At 39.6% G+C, this 21025-nt stretch overlaps 1 protein-coding gene across 19 annotated transcripts in view; it reads right to left on the reverse strand.

Annotated features, from left to right (window-relative positions):
- Positions 1–6913, reverse strand: part of RBFOX1 (RNA binding fox-1 homolog 1) — a 1166109-nt gene extending 1159196 nt beyond the window's left edge. For all 19 annotated transcript variants that reach the window (XM_075435958.1, XM_075435955.1, XM_075435968.1 and 16 more), the window contains exon 1: positions 6860–6913. In XM_075435958.1, coding sequence (XP_075292073.1) covers positions 6860–6901 — 42 coding nt within the window. In that variant the 5' untranslated portion in view covers positions 6902–6913. The remainder of the gene's footprint in view (positions 1–6859) is intronic.
- Between the last annotated feature and the right edge of the window lie 14112 nt (positions 6914–21025).

Raw genomic sequence — 21025 nt, forward strand, 5'->3', positions numbered from 1 at the left:
AAATACATTCAGACTGCCAGAATCTGCAAATAAGTCATTGCAAATTACACTGTTTTAATTTTTTTGCACAGGATTTGTATTTGTCAAACTCGTTTACATCCCAAAACATATTATATGTGTCTATTCAAACAGGTACACCACAAATCTGCATTCTGGTCCTGACAGATTACTGCTAAAATATTAGCCTATTACAAAATACTTTGATCTTTCTCAAATGGACTGTTCACACGCTTCAGGATAAGAGTATCTTCAAGTACTCTGTGACATAAGGACATTCATGAAATCACTTATTCAGTTATCTCACGTTTTGTAAGCAGTCACTCTTTTTGAAATGTAGTTAGTATAAGAACATTCTGATTTGTTAAGTAAATAAGATGATGGTGATTATGGACAGTTTCAGAGAGATATCTGACATGTTCTAGACTTTGTTGACTTGAACTCTTAGATGTCAAAGTTATACCCTGTAAAACTCTGCATCATTTGACATCTATAAAGTGTCATGGTTTAACCCAAGTCAGCAGCTGAGTACCACACAGCCACTCACTCCCCTTCCCAGCAGGATGCGAGAAGAGAACTAGCAGGGAAAATGTGACAAAACTTGTGGGTTGAGGTAAAAAGAGTTAAATAATGGAAATAAAATGGAGTAGTAATAATAAGAATAATTGTAATGAAAAGGAAAATAATAAAGAGAAATAAACCCCCAGAAATGCAAGCAGTGCAAATGAAAACAACTGCTCACCACCAACCTACTGATGCCCAGCCAGTCCCCGAGCAGCAGCCCCCAGCCAACCTTCCCCATAGTTTATATGCTGAGTACGACGTCAGTCAGCGTGGAACATCCCTCTGGTCAGTCAGGGTCGGCTGTCCCGACCATGTCCCCTCCCAGCTTCTCGTGCACCCCAGCCCCAGCGCTGGTGGGGCAGCCCGAGACACAGAAGAGGCCCTGAGGCTGTGTGAGCACTGCTCAGCGAGAAATGAAACATCCCTGAACTAGCAGCACTGTTCCCAGCACAAATGCAAAACACAGCCCCATGCCCGCTATTATGAAGAAAATGAACATTACTCCAGCCAAAGCCAGCACATAGACACACACGTTCCATGCACACTCATGCTTATATGGCCAAGAGGACACAGTTCACTGCGTGCTCTCAGGTAACCCACTACAAAGATAATTTCTAGAACAAAATGAAACTCCATCAGACATGATTTACCCAGGATGCGTAAGACTGCATCCTCTAAACCAGATTTGGCCCTCTCCAGGAAAACCAGATGCCTTTTACCAGCGAAAGATACATACCATCCAACATAGTGCATTCCTTCAATAGTAGGTACATAATTTCAATTTCTGTCAAACTGGTGCTTTCCCAGTAAAAGAACTGTCCTGATGATAAACTCCAGACATTTTATGCGCCTGATATTTCTAAGTAACAACTGACTAATAATAATAATAAAATAAAAAAAAAAAATCTTTCTTTCATCCGATAAGGAACAGAAAAAATATGCAAATACTCACAAGTTTAATCTGTTTTTTTAAATTTAAAAAAAAATTATATGTTCTATGTTCAAAATAGCTTTTCTTTAACCATTATTATGTATATTGTCTGCCAGTTAATAGTAGAATTGCTGAAATCCTACTCCAGTGAACTCACAAAGAAATGCCTTTTATGCTTCCCAGCGAGACCAGGTGATTTGGGAGGCAGCAGTGGCAGTATCTGCCTTTGCAAAGCAAAAACAGAGGCAAATCTAAGGCAGCAAAGGAACTGACTACCAGTGTCCCACATTCAATATAGCGGAAGTTGGATCTAGTCCAAAACATTTTCCCAGAAAAACAACTTCTGAGACACATGATGGTTGAATTTCTGAAGTACAATCTTTGGATCCTCAAAAAGAGAAGAAAACTTTTCTGTAAATACAGATTGTGAACTACAATTTCCTAAAAATTGTCACTAGATGGCATCTTGTCATCACACTTTAAATCTCAGAGTTCATCACTGCTGTCATTCCCCTGTGACAAAATACTCCACAGAAAGTGCCCTGATGAGATTTCAGTTTACTGTCGTGCCTAAAATCTTGGTCTTGCCATCATGCAATACATACTGTCCTGCTGGAAGGCACCTCAGAAGTGGCAGAAAGTTTATATTCTGAAGTTGGCTCTTAATATACATTGCAATGCATATATAAAAGTGATAGCAAAACTATTAAGGGGAGTTACAAGGGGCCGTTAGGCAGAGGGGTAGGCTGTTTGTGAGGTTTTTTTTCTAATTTATATTTATTTTCCATTGGAATTCTCAAAAGTTTGTATTGATGGTTTTTAGAGGCATGTTTTCTGGTTTGGGTTTGTTTTTTTTTTTTAAATTACGGGCTTTGATACTTTACCAAGACTGTTAATATGAACAGAATGCAAAAGAAAACCAAAGAAAATATTAACTAAACTATAAATACTTTTAATGCTAATCATGCACTGATTTATTTGCCTCTAAGAGAATGATAGAAGCATCAAAATGAACGGTATGCAATTCTCATAGCACAGCTAAATAGAATTTGTTTGATGGGCAGCTATACAAGAGCTAGAATCTTGCTTGTGCAAATATTTATGTAAACCAATAATTTTCTTCATTTGCTTTCCAGTAGCACATTTTTGCAACTTCTGACTGAAAACCAAGGAAAAGATTCAAAGGAAAAGCTGGGCGAAATTATCACATTCCTTTTAGTTTCACTCAAATTATATAGGTAGATATTTACAGAAGTGCTGTTTGAAATGCATATTTATACCCTATTCGTGACAATCTCTTGCATTCCGTGTATGGAAGCACGCTCCACCCCACAGACAATTTAGCACTGCTAGCAGTGAAAACCATCAACTTCTACACAGCTTTTATACAACTCTCACACAAAGACAGCCTTTTCCCTAATCTCTGTTTGCTTTTTCTCAGGTTGGGAGTATGCTCATAAGCTCCTTCCTGAAAGCCAGTGTCTGTAAATTCCAGTATTTAGAAGTACCGAAAGTAGAATATTACTAACAGCAGCAAAGGCATTTGTTTTTCTCCATTGCTTATTCTGCAATCCTTTTAACAGAACCCCGTTTCAGTCCATTTAACCCACAGGGTGGCCTCCTTAATCTTCCAAGTAGAAGAGGTGTGCGTCCAAACTGGACAGAGAGCCTTCGAACATCAGTTTGGCTTATCCTTCATGAGTAACACAACGCAAAGAAAATCTTCCAAAGACATTCACTCTATTCATAGACATCCTCTTCATTGGATGTATCTTCCCTCTATGTATTGAGCTGCTGTCCAACCCCAGCTTTTCTTGCCACACCAGAACCATGAATATTTAAGAAGATGCAAGGATGTTCTATCAAACTTCACCTGGCATTTCAGCAGCTCTCTAGATTCACCAGCTATTGGAAATTGATTATTCATTTTATATTTAGACAGACTTTTGACTCCTAGGCTAAAGCACAGAAGAAGAACATCTGACAGTGAAAGGAAGGAAGGCTGCTAAGAGAACAAGGCCTTGCTTAGTTTCAATCTCTACTGCTAGCCAACATGACACCAAACTTTATTTTAAACAATGAAAAATCAAAGTGTCAACCCCTGTCAATTTATGCTAGAGACCTACTTTTCTAAGAATAATATAACAGCTACAACTTTGCAGACATCCACACCATTACTAATATATGCTTATAAATATCTCAAGGGTGGGTGTCAGAAGGATGGGGCCAAACTCTTCGCAGTGGTGCCCAGCGACAGGACAAGGGGCAATGGGCACAAACTGAAGCACAGGCAGTTCCAGCGGAACATGAGGAAGAACTTCTTCCCTCTGAGGGTGACGGAGCCCTGGAACAGGCTGCCCAGGGAGGTGGTGGAGTCTCCTTCTCTGGAGATATTCAAGACCTGCCTGGACAAGGTCCTGTGCAGCCTGCTCTAGGTGACCCTGCTTTGGCAGGGGGGTTGGACTAGATGACCCACAGAGGTCCCTTCCAACCCCGAACATTCTGTGATTCTGTGTGATTACCACTCTAGGTAAGGCTAACCCGACGATTAAAATTCATCAAGGTATGCACCTAAATTAATAACACACAAGTCATTAACTGATAAAAGAGGAAACAGGTGCCAATATATTACAGGAGTTTGAACATAAGAATAATTGGTTTATCTTCATTTCATTTATCATTAAGTTACACTGTCGTGGTTTAAACCAGCAGCTGGCAACGATGCACTAGACAGTCACTCGCTCACCCCTCCCTATCCCCCCAGCAGGATAGAGAGGAGAAATGGACAGAAGGGGAAAGTCAGGGGTTGAGATAAAGACAGTTTGATAAGACAACAAAGGAAATACTATACTATTACTAATGATAACAGTGAATATGCAAAACAAACTATATACAACATAATTTTCTCACCACCTGATGACTGACTTGCAGTCAGTCCCTGAGCAGCAATCACAGAACACAGAACTCACGGATTTTGCGAATTTCACAAAACTCCCAAAAAAGAGCGAACTGGCCAACCACCATTCATAAACTGGGCATGCCATCCATGGTAGGGAACATTTCCATTGGCCAGCCTGGCGATCTGCCGGGCTATGGGTTTCAGCTGCATTAGACTTTCATATAGGATCTGTCAACAAGAGCAGGAAAAGCAGCCAACAATTATTAAAAAAAACACCCTGGAAATAAGCCTTTCAAGGCTCTGGAACTGGGGCATTCAATAATTCATTCTCGGATCCATTTGAATTCTCATCTGTCAACTCTCCTTTTATTACCAGATTGTTCTATAAGCAATGATCTGGCAACACATTTGAAAAATCTGTGTATTCCTTCCCATCGATCACAGCAAACAATTTTCCAAGCAACAACAGAGACACTGTAATTTCAAGAGAAATAAGCTCAACTCTTAACTCATTATTTTTTATGCCATGGTTGTGTGGCATTAGAAATATTATGGAAAACATGAAACCCTTTTCTCATAACAACTGTCTTCAGTAGATCAAAATACACTGCTTAACTTGCTTTTATAACTCCTCTCCTCACCCAAAAATAAGCAAAAAAGCCATAATTAAAGGCATAAGTTACTGAGGCTCAAGAAAGACATCTGAAATCCTTTTTTTGAATTAAATACTTTGATGTCTGAGGATGCCTTCTTACAGGCAACAGCAACCAAAGGATTCAATCATAAAGTTAAAAAAAATTAGAACCTCCAGGTTCAGTTCGGCCAACAAATTCTCTAAAGCTCCCACCCCAGCCCTCCACCTTTCCCCCTTTTTTTTAAAGGGAAGAGGGAGCTTTTCTACATAAAATAAAAACTTGTTCTACACTTGTAGCGGACCATTTCCTATTTCGGAAAGTACATTGCCAGAAAAATACTACACCATTCTTCAAAACATTCATTTTTAACCAATACAAACCTAATTTCAATGCCAATATATGAAGCACAAAAACAAGTTTCTAAAAATAAGCCTCCACCTCTCACAACATTATTTTACAGGTTAACTTTTGACAAACTAACAGAAAGGCTACAACTTTTCCGTAGCTATTAAAGCTTTTGAAAGCTGTTCTAGCAGGAAGCATCAGTATCAGTGCGGAAAGAACTATTGAAAGATATTCTTCCAAAACTCAGTATATGGGGTAAAAAACAATTCTGTCAAATCATCATCATCATCAGATAAATTAAAAATCTTTTTATATCTTTTGATCTTTCAAGATATTTTTATATCTGCATTAATGTGACTAAGCAGTTTCAAAAGGCAATGATGTCAAACTGAAAGACAGTCCAACAACCTCCTCCTTTCAAGAAACTTTGAATGTTTAAGACTCTTGTTTAAAATTGCTTTAGTCATGCCTGCAAACAGGAAAAAACGGTTTGCCAAGCACTTCAAATATTGTGTATTTCCTTATTCTGACATAAATCCACATTCCTACAGCCTCAATTCCGAGGGAATACAGTTTAGATAATCAGAAGAAAATAACCAACCACAAAAAACCAAAACTCAAAAGTGCATGGAGTGATGTCAATTACTGGCGTCATCCAACCAGAGGCACTAGAAAAGGCCCTATGGCATGATATTTGTGTTTTAGAGAGACAAAAAAAGGATTAAAAGGGACTTGACTGCAGTGAATGATGAACTTCAGTGTCATCAAACGGAGTTACACATCATCAGCACCTTTGTAAATCAGGCCTATAACACCTTAGCATAAACTTATTTTATGGTACACTTATTTCCTGCCAAGTGATAACATTATATGGAAAATGAGGAAGGATAGGTACAGTGTAGAGACAGACAAGATTTTTATTTCTATTCTTTAAGCCAATATAAGGTAGCTCCTCTTGGTCCAGTGCTGCTCAGCTTTCAAGCAATCAGCAGCATTACTCTCGTGAACACTTTGGTCTCGCATGCCACCAAACTTGCCCAAACTTTGTTTTCTTTTTCTGTATCTACCCTCAGTTGGGGACACCATTAAAATATGGAATTGCAAGGGGGCTTGCAGTTGTACCCTACCCTACAACATGCTCAGATGCTATCCTTCTCTGCACAGCAGTGAGACGCAACCCGAAGCCAAGTCTGTACATCGATACGATACAGTTAGTAGCACACAAGATAGATTTACCAGGCAGTTAATGAACTTACACTGCAATCAGTTTGGTAAGACAGATCTTTGCTATACTATATATTAACGTCAAACATTCAGGAAAAAATCAAGTATTAAAGAGCATTTAAGCAAATTCACATACAGTCACTTCAAAAGCAGCAAGGTGTCACAGGTAAAAATTGGTTCCAGTGATTGATGACTAAAGCAATTTAAAAGAAGATCAAACTCAGTTACAGAATCGAATCTATTCAGCAAAATGCTTGTACTCACTGGACCTTGAGGACTGTTCTTGGCACTGGAAACCAGAGTCATACCATCAGATTTACAGTCCTGAAAAGAGAAAGGAGGGGGGGGAAAAAAACCCCAACAGATTAAACAGAATAGTTTGCACTTTCTACAAGAGTAGAGATCAGCGTTGAGCACCACAATAATTAGGCTCAGAGAAGCCATTAGTAAAACATTGGATTACAGAGATTTTCATTGTCATTCATCTTATGCATTAGACCCTTTTTGCTAAATCACCCACTTTTTTGGTTTTACTATAACGATCCCCAAGAAGGCTAATATTCTTAGCCCTAATTTAGAAGAGCACGGGTGGGAAGGACAGGATGATAAAGCCACTGTCCTTCAGAAGCTCGGGCAAAGAAGTCCAGTACACTTCCTGAACTAGGTCTGCACAGCCTCGCCACAGAAGTCTGGATGACAATTTCTCAGCCTCCCAAAATTCTCTTGGTATCTTATGAAAAATTACTTTATATTCCCTTAGAAGGACTTTGGTTTATCTGACTGCTTGGCAACAGCCATATGGTGGTGTTGCAAACCACTGCAGCATAGGCTGTGCAGGCGAGCAAGTTCGTGGCCGTGCTGGCTCATCACCCTTGCAGACAGGTCTACATTTCGGTCTAACCTAAAGCAATGTAAAATTCCTAGTTTTCTGTCTCTCATGAAGCTTCTCCTACATCCAAACAGGCATTCCACAAGTGTGGACACAAGGCAGTTTGGGGCTTGCACATGTCTGAAGGCTTTGCAGTTACAGCTGGAGAGACATGAATGCAGAAAAATACCTATAATTATTAATACAGAATAGAAACAAAGGCTTACAGAGGTTTCTAAATAGGTAGTAGAAGTGCCACAGTATCTAAATCAGGTACATTGCAAGACTCAAGTCAGTAATTAAAACAGAACTATTTTTAGAAGGACATGTTAGAAAGTAGTTGGCGTGTTAAATTTTTGTCTCTTCTCTAATGAATACAGCCAGTAAGTTAATATTTATATTTTGAAAAGGTTTCCCAGGGCTAGCCTCCTGTTGTCTTGCCTTTCCTGTCAATATGAGCAGATCTGCATGTGGAAGTGAAGTTATGCAACTCCTCCTAACATTTGGGCATGGAAGTCTGACAAGATGAAATTGAGGCATGTCTGGCAAAGACAGCAGAGGTAGCTGCTGGGAACCTCTTTAAACTATTATTACCATTTTCAAGTACGCCTTCAAATATTAAGCTTCTAGATTTTTTGTTTATAAGAGATGACCTATAATCCAGGAGACAGAACATATTTCAGGGAGTTGATAGTAATTCTTTGGTACTTCACTGCGTGATCTTTCAGCATTTCACTCCTCTGCATCCCAGTTTACCCATTAATATATGGAGGACTATACCACCTTCTCACCTAAAAACAAGCTTAATGTCTGTAAACTGTCTCAAAAGACACCTGTTGCAGAAACACAGCAGCTGAAAACATATTATATTTGCCACTGACACATGAAAAGAATTCATGGGCTACAAAAAATTAACACCTCTAGTGGTATGAAAAACATTCTCGTTATTTTTAACTTTTCCTCCACATGTTACAGGTCAAGTCACAATAGGACCTTTTTATGCAGTGAGCATCCACTTAGCATGCTAGCTCCTGAAAAGCAGAAACAGGGATATCAGTTGCTCTCTGTTCCTCTTAGCCATCATATACACTGACTTCTTCATAGGAAATGCCAAGAAAGAAGCTTTATGAGACATATATAGATGCCAAACTACCATCACAATGAGCCAACAGACAAATTCCTACAGTTCAATTGCACCTGTTTCCCACAAAGGACAGCAGTCACTTTTGTCCACTCTGAGAAGCTGCACCCTCTGAGACTGATGTCAAACAAAAGCAGCAACCTAATCATCTGTTCTGTTTTCTAGTATCCACATAATAGTGCTTCCACAGCTTTACTCACTGCTGTATCACTGATAAGCTGTGCATTTTCTATCTTTTCAGGTTTTCTTCACGTTTCCTCATGTCACTCTCCACTTTAATGTTTTCCTTCACCTTAGTTACTCTGTCTTCTTGCCACCACCCACGGTTCAGCCACCCCATACCCATTTTACTACTCCTGCTTTATTCTACACATCATACAGATGGCATGTACATAGAGATACAGCAGAATGTATGTTCAACTATTCGTACTCAGTGCCCGCTACCTTCCAGTCTGTCTTTAATTAGCCTTCTCTCTCTTGTTATAGAGCTATCATACAGTAGTCTGCATGGCTGACCTTAGATCATAGCTCCACAGTACTTGTAAAGGGCACTGCAAGAATTCAAACCCCACAAGCTAACCATTCTGCAGAGGTGTTGCTCTTGGATACTCTCTGGAAGAAGCAGGCTGGCAGACATACAAAGAGACAGCAGATTTTATTCTCCGATTCTCTGCAACCCACTCTCTTCCAGAAGGCAATACCCCAAGTTCCAAATAAATATGCCATTTTAAACAGGTATTTTGCAAATATACTCATCCCCTGCACCACCCTAGCTTATTTCCAAGCATTGCACAGCTCTGTAAACCCGTAACAAATTAATAAACAACTTTGGACCCATGATGCATATGGAACACCTACTTGGAAAGCTTGTGATGTGCTCCATGTTAATATGATGCGCCTGCCACCTGTGATAATCCAGGGCACATGGAGCCAGAAAATAAAAGCAAAATTAGCAAAACTCCTCAGACAAAGGTTATTTTTAGGGGGACAGAGAATTCCAGCAATACTCCAAACTAATCTAAGCCTGTTAGCAAGAGCCCGAGCCCCTTCCTCAGTAGTGCCAGAAGCCTGCCCTGGACAGACTGGTATCTGCCAAACACCAATCTCCCTCTTGTATTACAAAGATGGAAATAATCAGACATTCACTACAGCTGCAATAACAGCATTCAGCTGCAGCTTTCTGATAGGCAACAGAGATGAATTTTCTACTCCCAGACCCAGGATGGTCACAATGATTTTCATACGCAAGACATTTTCCTATACTATATTTCTGTTTTTACAACAAACAAAAACCTGTTCTGTGCAGTTGCATTCACACTCATTTTCAGGTAATATGTCAACATAATTGGTCATATGCGTTCAGGTTATGCAAAGTATTATGCCACTAACTAAGTGTCTAACTATGTACTTGTCCTGGAGTCTATAGGGAATATCAGCATTGATGGCAGCACAATAAAAAACTCTTTTCTCCCTCTATAGACCTATACTTCATGTTCCTATCAGTGCCTCCTCCAGGTAATTTTTTTTAGGTCACTTGTTTCCACGAGCATTTGTATTTTCAGGTGATTTCTGCTTGGTACTCAAAGGTGGTACTGCAACAACCATTTACAGGCTATTATCAAGGTCTACTCTGTTACAAGGGGACCTGTGCTGTCTACGCATCAGTCTTTCCAGACACTTCTTACAATTTCCCCTTCTATCCATCTGACCTTACAGAAATTATGAAATGGCATTAAAATGCTCCCTAAATTTTATATGGGGCACACCCTCCTCTCCACCCCTCCAACTGGAAGTTTAGAGTAAATGTCAGCTTGCAGACATTACTATCCATTCTTCTGCCTTTAATGCGAAAAATAAATTTTGGCAGTCTTTGTCCAGGGCTAAAAGTCTTAGATACTCCCTGGGGATAGAAAGAATCAATACAAGTAAGATCCATATTTTCTTTCTTGGAACACTACTACTTCCAGCAATTTATTTGACTGACTATGCCTTCTATTACCATGTAAATTGTTTCAGGCTGCAGGAAAAAAAAAGTATTAATCTCGTCTCAGTAAGTCATAAAATAAAGAAATCAATTTCAAGGTCAATTTAGTCTAAATAACACCTGCTGCCCTTTTTGTAACGTGCAGACTCCTCTGAAACACTAAGTTGCTGTCTATAAAGGCATCAATATGTGATGTTTCACATAAATCAAGGTAACGTATGGTACAGTACAGCCTATTTTCAGTGTACCATCTGAGACTTCAAAAAAGATTCAAAACAGGTCCCTTGTCATCATACATTTTCAGCATAAGCATAAGGCTTTATAACAGAAAACTAAAGCTAAGGAACTCTCGTGTGTATAAGGGTCTGATTCTGCAAGCAGCTTGTATCTTCTAAGGTTTTGGGGATATCAAGGGATTCTCAGCTCCATGCAGAAAATATTCAGATCCACAAAGGGTGGGCCTCAAAGCAAGAACTTCATAAGGAGCAGTGGGCCAGGGAGGGAAGTACCAGACACAAGAAGAAATCTTTCCTCCTTCTAGTGGAAAGCAGAATGGAAAGGAAATCTGGTATTGGTGGTTTTTCTCCCTAAACCACAAACTCGGGAAAAGAAAATTACTTGAAAATTTCTCTCCTGCTTGCACGGAGGGAAAACTTTTAAGAGGAGATCCATTTTGGGGGGGGGAGGGTGTCAAAAATTATTGTCTTCTTTCACCTGCATTTGATGAATCTATAGAGCCTGTATATTCATGCACTGTTTCACGAAAAGTTTGCCTTGAATTTTGCTACATCTGGAACATAAGAGAGAAGTTCCAAAACCATGGGACTGGGTGGACTGGTGAATGTGTTTCTTCCTAGAGTGGTAGTTCTTTCTCGTAAGGTTTTTCCTTTTCCACGTACAATTCACAGGAGTGCTGGTGCCTCTCTAACCACAAAGTCCCTGACAGAGTCATTCTGAGCTGCCGGGTAGTCAAGAAGGACAAGTTATCAGAGACAAAACTGGAGTTCAGGGAGAGGATTCTTTCACAACCAGCCAAGACATTCCAACTCTCTGTAGCACCCATTAGGTTGGAAGTTGAGGAACATGCCAAGCCTGCCACATCTAAAATGATGAAGGGTATTTTTTGCTGCAGCCTTTTTATTTCTTCATCTGGGTTCCCTCAACAGAAGCCAATCTAAACAATCAATACCCAAGCAGAAAAAGTTCCTGAATGAAGCAAACATTCAGATATTCTGGCAAGTGGATTCCACATTCTCATGAGACATCTCTAATGAAAATTAAACTATGTCTTGAAGGCTTTTGAAAAGGGCTGAAAACATAGGGATACGTAAGGCTGAGCAGTCAGCAAATTGAAATCAGTTTATAGAAGACAACGGTTTAACAGAAAGCCATTTAAACCATGAACAGATTTTCACTTCTCTAACAGAGATATGTATTACAATTCTTCTCTAGAATAAGGACTCTCCTGAAGGTTGTTGCCAGGCCTACAAAGAATGACAGAGTCCTACAATAGCAGAATTCTGCCTCCAGCAGCTGTTGTCAAGCGGGAAGTGGTGTCCGAGGCCTTTCCCCATTCTATTGCACAGGTGAATCTGACAGTTATGAAAGGGGTTTTCACTTCCTATTCTAGACAGCAGAAATACATTCCTATTATACACAGGAAAAAAAAAACAAACACAAATGTGTTACTGAGAGCAGGGACTAAGTTAAAGTCAGACAATACTCTGCCTATTTCACAAACCATAATACTTAGAAATAAATTTCAAAACATAAATTTACAATCTGTCATTTATTGGAAAAATTTTATTTATTGGATATAAGAAAATTTTTCATTGTTGAAATCCATGGTCCTGAATCATATTTAATGTAAACCACTTTGAAATCTCACTAGCACAAGCCATGAGAGAGAATGGTTGTGTATCAGGAGCTGCCAATGCACTTCTAGATTCAGTGAGTCAAGAAATATATATGAGAGTTAGTAGAAGGGATAAGCATATGTTTTGGTTTCGGCTGCCGCCGGCAACAAAAGCGCCACGCGGCCGCCCCTGCCCCCGCCGGCGTGCGGAGGAGAATGAAAAGAAACAGGCAGAAACTGGTGGGTCGGGATAAGGGCAGTTTAACAGAACAGCAAACAGAGGGAAAACAGGAACAACAACGATACAGATAAGGAGAAAACACGACAAAAACAGACCCGCTCTCTCGGACCGCACCGGCACCGCACGCTCCTGAGCCTCGAGAGCATGCCCGCCACGCCGCCTCCCCCCCCACCGGAACCCAGCGTGACATCACAGGGTATGGAATACCGGGCTCTGTTTGGCCAGGTGGGGTCAGCCCCCACCCCCCGGCTGTGCCCCTTCCTGGAGTCCGGTGAAAATTAACCCTGTCCTGGCCAAACCCAGGACAGCATATTAATGTCATATCATGTAAAATTACACAAATATTTATTTTGCAGTTGAACGTGTCTAAAGGCATGAGATTCCACAGTAGAAAAATAAATAGAAGTCTGGAATGGCTATTCAAGACCCCAAAAGATTAGAACATAAGGGAAAAGTTATTTTTTTTTTAGAAGTGGTGTACTTGCTGAGGTTATAGGAAACAGATATAACACTAACATCAAAGATGCACAAGCAGGAAGGATCAATGTAAGAAATCAGAGGAACTTTTTTTCAAAGGGAAATTTTTTTTTTAATATGCCAAGCAGAAGCTTCAAAATGCTGAACAATAAAGACCTGGAAAGAATACGGGGAGATGTTGCCTGAAGAGGAATAATGTAAGCAATGCAAGAAGAAATCTAGAATATTCCCAACTATATCTGTTCAACTGAATTGTTAAATATTTCCTAACCCTCAAAGAGTCAGTGAAGTGAGTAGGTTATTGCAGTATCTGCTGTGAAATCAAGTTGAAGGAAAAGACAAAACAAATCAAGAGTTAAATAAATACTTTCAAAATGTAATCACAAAGAAAAGCGCTAAGATGAGGATGTCTGACATTGCTTATTTATCTCCTGAGTGGAATTACTTTAGGTTTACTGAGGCAGAAGCTTCAAGTAACCCACAAGTCTCTCAGGGACGTTCACCCAGGAGTGTTAAAAGACAATCAGGAACAGAATCTGCAGAGTAATGATAATCATCACTGAGGTCTCACAGTTTTAGGAGTTCATCCTGACACTGTAATAGACAGTAAACACCCTCACATATCTTGGAAAATCAGTACTACCCTTGGGTATGGGTAATAATGATCGGTAGACCTCAAAGTACAAAATTTCAGCTGAGTTCAGATAAGAAATAAAAAGTTTCTGTCTTTGTTGGATGCTCAGAGAAACCCAGCTGGGCTGTAATTCCACTCAAAACAGCCTCATATAATGTCTCCAATGACTCCTGGTTTGCACCAACGGAAGCAAAAAGCCTTGTGCTAGAAATCTCACAGAAACCTACTCCCATGGCACTCCATCATTGAAACATACCACCACTAAAACTCTCCAATATTCTCCAATATTTTCTTTAACTGAAATTAAAGACAAAAGCTCAGACACAGGAATGTAGCCTGTTTCTTTTTTTTTTCAGGCACAGAAAGATTGATTGTACTACATCATTTTTGATCAATGATTGTTTTCAGATTTATTTCTCCAGAGTGGTCTACCTGCCTTATTACAGAAACAGAGCACACTATTTGTAGAAAAAACTTCTAATGTGACTCCATGGCATCAGTTACAATGGAGCTAAGCACAAATCTAAATAAATAACTAACTGGAATCAAGAACTGTTTATGGCACAGCATTTATGTTATGCTAATAGCAATGCATTTTAACTACCTTTCACTCTCCTACCCCAAAATGCTTTGACAAGTTAAGTTATATTCAAGTTTCTAGGACTGAGACTTCAGAAAACAATCAAACAGAAGTGTCGTTACCGTGTTACTAGTAACAATGACGTGAATCTTTGAAATATACTCTTTTTGGAATAAATTGGTATCTCATGCTTACTGTAAACTTAACTAGTATCTGCATGTATTCTCTTTCATAAAAAGACCAGAACATACTTTGTCCAGTCTTTGATATGTTACATACAGGCCTACATATATTTAGTATTTTCACCTATATATGGGTATAGACATATATAGGCAGAAATACTGAAATGTGTGTGTTGGGCCAACATCATAAAATCTCCTTTGTATGGTCAGCTGTTACTCTAACATGACAGTCTTGACTCGGAAAGTAAATATTTCACTGTTGTGGAAAGTAAAAAGTTTATACAAGCAAAACCATGGCTGCACACCCCTCTGCTTTAAACAGCCTTAGGAAACCCACCTGACTCCTCCCTAGCCCCAAGATGAATGCCATACAGCATCGCCCAGCTCTCAAAAGCATTCTCATTTTTCCTTCCTGCTAATAGCCATATTGTGCTATTAGTATTCTACATCCATGAGTTAAAAGATAAGAACTGATAAAGATAGGTATGCCAATTATTAGTATGTTATACCTTGTGCCATGATATATATGGTAACTAGCCTTCCCATATCTCCTACCAGAGCAGCATGCCATGCGCTGCCCGTGACTTGGGTAGTTCCTCCTAAAAGCATTGTAACCCTAAGTTTGCTTTACTGAGAATAAATTTTAATGTACCCTGGTACTTGTTAATATGTTGTAACTATAACAAATGTTTTCTAAATGCAGTTTCAATGCACAGCTGCAATTACAAGCCACCTTCTGCTCTGAACACTTGTTGGTTTAGCACAGGTTTCTTGCAGGCCTGAAAGCTACAGTTATGTATTTCAATTTTGGTTATACTACTATTATTCACGTTATTTTTCAGGAAGGTTGATGAGGCCTGAAATAACAGGAGATTTCTTTTTATTGAAGAAATACATATAAATGCAAACAAAAGTGAGGAAACAATTCAAAATCCTAGGATAGCTCACCAATAAATAAAGTAAAATGAAAATTCAGTTGCATGCAGCTATTACAAGCTCATATAATTCCCTGGCAAGATAGCACTTATAGCTCTGTGTTTATTTCTGTCAGTATAATATGAGGAATACTCGATCAGTTGGAACTGGATTACGAAAAATAAGATTCAATTTAAGAACAAATAGCATGAGTCCTGAGGACAATTTAAAATTTGTATATTTAAGAGAAATAAATCTATACAGCTTGCAAGAAATAATACTTTGCACAGTAAGTTTATGAAGGTATACAAGCTATGAAATTATGTAGATAGTGCTAACATGGTACAGTTTAAGAGAAACAGCAGCAAAAATATAGTAAGAATAGAAAAGGCAGGCAATAAAAAGCAGATGCTCTGAGCAAGTACTGCAACATGCAGCAAATTGGATACATGAAGAACAGAATTTAAGGCGAAATTCTGGTATCGCTTCCCTGCAACTAAGTCCTTCCTCTCTGCCATTGGGTTAAGCCTGTTCCCACGACACATTACGGAAACCGGAATAACAGCAGTCAAATGAGTTCGCAAGAATTTTCAATGGCTCTGTAGTGCTTTAAGATATTACAACTTAGAGGATAAATAGTGACTGTGTTAGAAACTGAATGAGAATGTCCCTAGATACCACTCTGTACTGTACCTACACCCTCTTCCTAAAGATTTCTCCTCAAAGATGGCAGCATGGAAGTGAAACCCTGGCTAGCCCAGGGAAATCAGTTGTATTGAAATCTATGATCAGAGAAACAGTTTGATTTTTGTCACTGTTTCAAGACCACAAATACACGCAAAGTTTGAATTTTCATATGAAAGCTTCCTCTTGCTAACGATTTGCTTAAAAGCATCCACTTTTTCTAAGGTATTTAACTGACAATTAAAATATGTATCAAAATACGTCAACATCAGCAAACTTCCAGCTTCCAGGGAACAACAAATTCAGGTCAACAAAAACATGATGAGCCTAAATCAAAACTCCAGAAAGATGGAGAATCCTTCCATTGACTCAAGCTCTAGGGGAAAAACGGCAATAGACAACCTACATAGACACAAATCTAGTTCAGAAGCACTGTAATTTTGCTTAACTTCTATATTATTCTAGTTATTTTAGTGAAACAGTTCAGAACCAAATCAATCATCTCTTATTCAGAGGTACTGCTTTCACAGGCATCAGCCCTTGGCAAACAGCAATACCATGACACATATGCGGATATTTCTGACATTGACATTTTGTATGTCTTGGCGTCTCTAGTATTTGTTGCCATTGTTGAGAATGAACTCCTCAAACCAAAGGTATAAGCAGAGCACATACCTCTGTCAGTATGGGAAATGAAATGTTTTCTGAAAGTAATCTACATTCCTTGAGCCACAGCAAAAGGAGCCCTCTATAATGATTACTGTCTTACCATAGACTAGTTCAGTATTCACAGAAACCTCTAAGCAAATGAGAGAAGGTAAATGTACTCATGAGAGAAATGCAAATGCATCAAAACAACCCCCAAACCCAGAGCAATTAAGGCACAGACCTTTCCTCGGAAACACACAGAAAAGCAGCAGCAGCCCTCAGAAAGAGGGGAAAATGTGGGAACAACATGCGCCAAAGAGACCATCGCTTGCCAGCACGGCAGCCCAAGCCAGCTCATGACCAAGCCTTGTGCAGGCAACCCTACTAATATTCACCAGGCTTCCAAACATCGACACCTTCACCCCTTTGAAGTCCTCATGCTGAATCACGCCCTAAACAAGCCTCTGAAATCAAACCTCTCCACAAGAGAAAACTTGTTACTTAAAGTAACCAAAAAGCTTTCATTTATTCATGATGAAATTTTCATGTCTTTTGTTGCTCCCTGAGCAGAACTGAGCATCAGAAGGATTTGCGGCTGGTTTAGTTTCAAAGCATGAAGATATGCAGTCAAAGCAGATAGCTGTTAGCCAGCTCAAAATTATGAAGGTGAGAACTCGCTCCCGAAACAGACATCAAATTCCAAGGAAAGATTATTCTTAATACTTTCAAAACACAGACAATGTCCCTAAAAATAAGCTTTTAGGAGGATTAAATGGTTTCTGAAGAGAGTATACAGGATAGAAGAAACATTTAAAATAGTTCCTCCTCGTGTATAAAAATAGCTTAATTTTCCAAATCTGTATTGGAAACTGCATGGTGAGAATTTTCACCAGTTTCACCTAAGTGGTGGACGTGGCACTGATACCTAGCTATAGCCAGACAGCTTCTGACTCAGAGTTGTAGTTATAGAACATTTGATCTCCTTTCTCTTTTTTGCCAGAAGTAACGTGTGAACACTCACTTCTCTCCTCCATGCCCTTGTGTTAGCTGTCTATAACCCACCTACCGCCCACACAGTTTTGTGACAATTTGATTAACAATTTGCCAGCGGCTACTCTGTTCCCTGTGTGACTAACGTGTCAGAGAAGGGGCTCAAGCCAACATGTAGAGGAGCTGGTACCTACCTGCCCCGAAAAGGCGCATGGCAAGTCTTAAATGTCCTGTCCACTGACTGCCATTGGCTCAGTGAAGTACTGTTTAATCAGGATTCAATGGTACAACAAGCAAGACCTTACATAAAACTAGGTACTGAGATGATGATGCAGAAAAGGTACAAAAGGCATTGGAGACTCTTCTACTAAAAGTCATTTTTGTTTCATAAACTGATTTTAACTAAATGTCTTTCTACTGCATGGCAGAGCAATGTCAGCCCTTTATAGCTTTCAATCTTCCATCTATGATACAGGAGTCCTAACTAAGCAAATTCAAACAGAGTTTGTTGCTAGGTTGTTACAAGCAGTTGCATCATTATCTACACAACATCTATCATCAACTGCCCTTTTTGTCTTTGTCCAGTTATTTTTGTTTTGTTGTTTGTTGTTTTTTGGGGGTTTTTGTTTGTTTGTTTTTGTTTTTAAATAGAAGGAATAAAACTGAAACCATTCTTCAAGATACAGACACAGCAAGGACTCCCACAGCAGCATAACAATATTCTTACTTTTGTTCTCCAGTTTTTCCATAAGAAAGACTTTCTTTTCCTTGCACGATACTATGCAGTTTTCCAGCAGGAGATGTACCACCCTTTGCTACAAAGCATCCAGCAGCAGGCAGCACAAGCTCACCCTGCGCACTGGTCCCTCTGATTACAGGGGTTTCCGTGTTCTTATTGCTCAAAGGAAAAAACTTCACCTATCCGTTGCATAACAGGTGCCATCTTGTGAACTGTGACACAAGTTCCGCAGGCTTCTCCTGGCGCTCCCGGCACTTAAATCCTTTCCCCACAGACAGCTCTTCGGTGTTCCCTATGTTACAGTACACAGCAGACATCCTAGGCTCCAGATACAAACCAGTCCTGACTTCAGAGTACCATTAACTTCTTTTATTAGGAAGATCCACTAGTAAAAGACAAAAACTTCTAGTTTGCATCCATGATCATGCATTTCACTGAGATTCCAAGACTGCCTATTCATATCTGATATGGAGCAAAAACATTGGTTTTACCATAGGTGGATTTGCAAATAAAATGATACCGAGATGTAAATTTCATCGTTTGCTTGGCTTTAATAAACCAAAGTGAATACAACGCCAACGCATTACTGCCAACACGTGGCACATGGAAAGAAAGGGAAGGAAACACCGACCCACAATTTACACCAGTCAGTCTGCGCAGGCAAGCGCGAACTGAACATTCACGTCACAGTGTTCACGCACACATTACGACAGCGCACAAGTCAAGGTGCAGAATCTGCTTGTACGTTTCTTTCAGGATGAGCAGATGCTTGAGCATGTTTATCTGGTGTGCTGCTTTCTGCGGCAGAGAACAGAACTTTGCTTTGGGTTGAAATTCGCTGCTGGACAGGGCAGCACTGCAACTTCCAGTTCTTGCAGATTGCTCTGCTTCTGCAGACCCACAAGAAAAAGCTGCCGTTTCAGATGAACTATATCTTATACCTCGTATTGCTTGTCCAAATGTCACTCCACCAACAGGAGGTACATTTAGGCAGCCAATACTTGACTCCTGGTGTTTTGATCCATCTCAAATGCAGAACCAGCTCCCTGGTTACTTACTAAGCTGAATTTACATAGGAAGTTACTCTACCTGGGACCTGTTCTGTTATCCGAGGCTTAGATTCTTAAATTAGAGTCACTGAATTATAAATCAAATGACATCTAGTTAAATAGAATCCTGGCAATATCAGAGCTCACAGCTTGGCAGAAGTACTGACTGTACCTGTGAGGAAAGTCTACTGATTAAAACATATGTAAAGCCAAAAAAATTAAGGTTCCAAATAAAACAATTTTTTTCACATGCAATAAAGTTTCCATTAATTTAGTAAGAACAGTCAGCTTTAAATAACATATCTCTGTAATAAAGGGTGGCTTTTTCTTGCTGCATATCCACCTCTCTACAGAGAAATGTTGGATTTTGGCATGTTTCGGCCTTTAGTCTTTCACTCCTCATCCATTTGAGCATAGGAACCAATGGAAAAGAGATTACTGTCTTAAAGAACCCTGCATGCAGATTGCAGGACTTGATACTAGAGGCCATAATACCCCTTTATATTCAGCAAGCAGTACTGATAAGCACTGAAACTGTCCTATATCCAGTGTTCACAGTACAGTTGCCTGAAGGTGTAAACATGAATTTACGCTAAATCTATGTTCCGTTTTTTACCACCATAGCTACACAGTTTAATCGCCTAGGGCTGTGGCGAGACTAGCTGTATCTTCCCGGCTATACTTTTACTGGAGGAGCAGTTGAGCTGTGAAATCAGACACCAATCCTCAACCTTTTATTATGCACTGATCTGCCTGCTCGGTTGGCTGACGGAGCGCGAATAAGGAACGGTTAAAACCTGCTTAACTGAGTCCCCAGCAGAAAATGAAGAATACTACTGAAATACTAGTACACCAGTAACGGCTGCTCTCTATTCTCCCAGCTTCAAACAGTATGCAATACTGGGAGCAAAACCAGTCAGAACTGCTCCACTCCCACTTTTAAGTTCCAAAGCCTTTTCCAGGCCCTTAGTCATGGAATTGAAAATCACTATGAAAATTAGGAGGTGGTTTGGTTTTTTTGATTTAGAACCAATTTCTTCAGGATGAAGAGTTACTGTTGGTATATCTCTGAAATCGCTTGGCATTATGACATACACATTTTATAAAAACTCATGAGAGCAGCAGTCCAAAGAAAGTGTTAATAAGACATCTATAAATGCTGAGGTTTCCCTCCTCTCAAATTAGGCTCCCAAAATCTCAAATCAAGCCCAGATCAACAGTTTCGAAGGGTCAAATGTTGCCTTCACTGGCATTTCATTTTCCCCCTGGATCTTTATCTTTTTTAAACAGCAGCTATGTTTATGCTTGGAAACAGCAAGAAGGGAATCTTTTTCCCAGAGCATTTTGTGCTTACTTGCCAAGTGATGCTGTGAATCTGCTTAACTACAATTTACAAGTCGATTGATACAGTGGTTACATCTGACACACATCAGTCATCCTGTC

Source organism: Opisthocomus hoazin, chromosome 15, assembly GCF_030867145.1.
Source record: "Opisthocomus hoazin isolate bOpiHoa1 chromosome 15, bOpiHoa1.hap1, whole genome shotgun sequence".
Classification (NCBI taxonomy): domain Eukaryota; kingdom Metazoa; phylum Chordata; class Aves; order Opisthocomiformes; family Opisthocomidae; genus Opisthocomus; species Opisthocomus hoazin.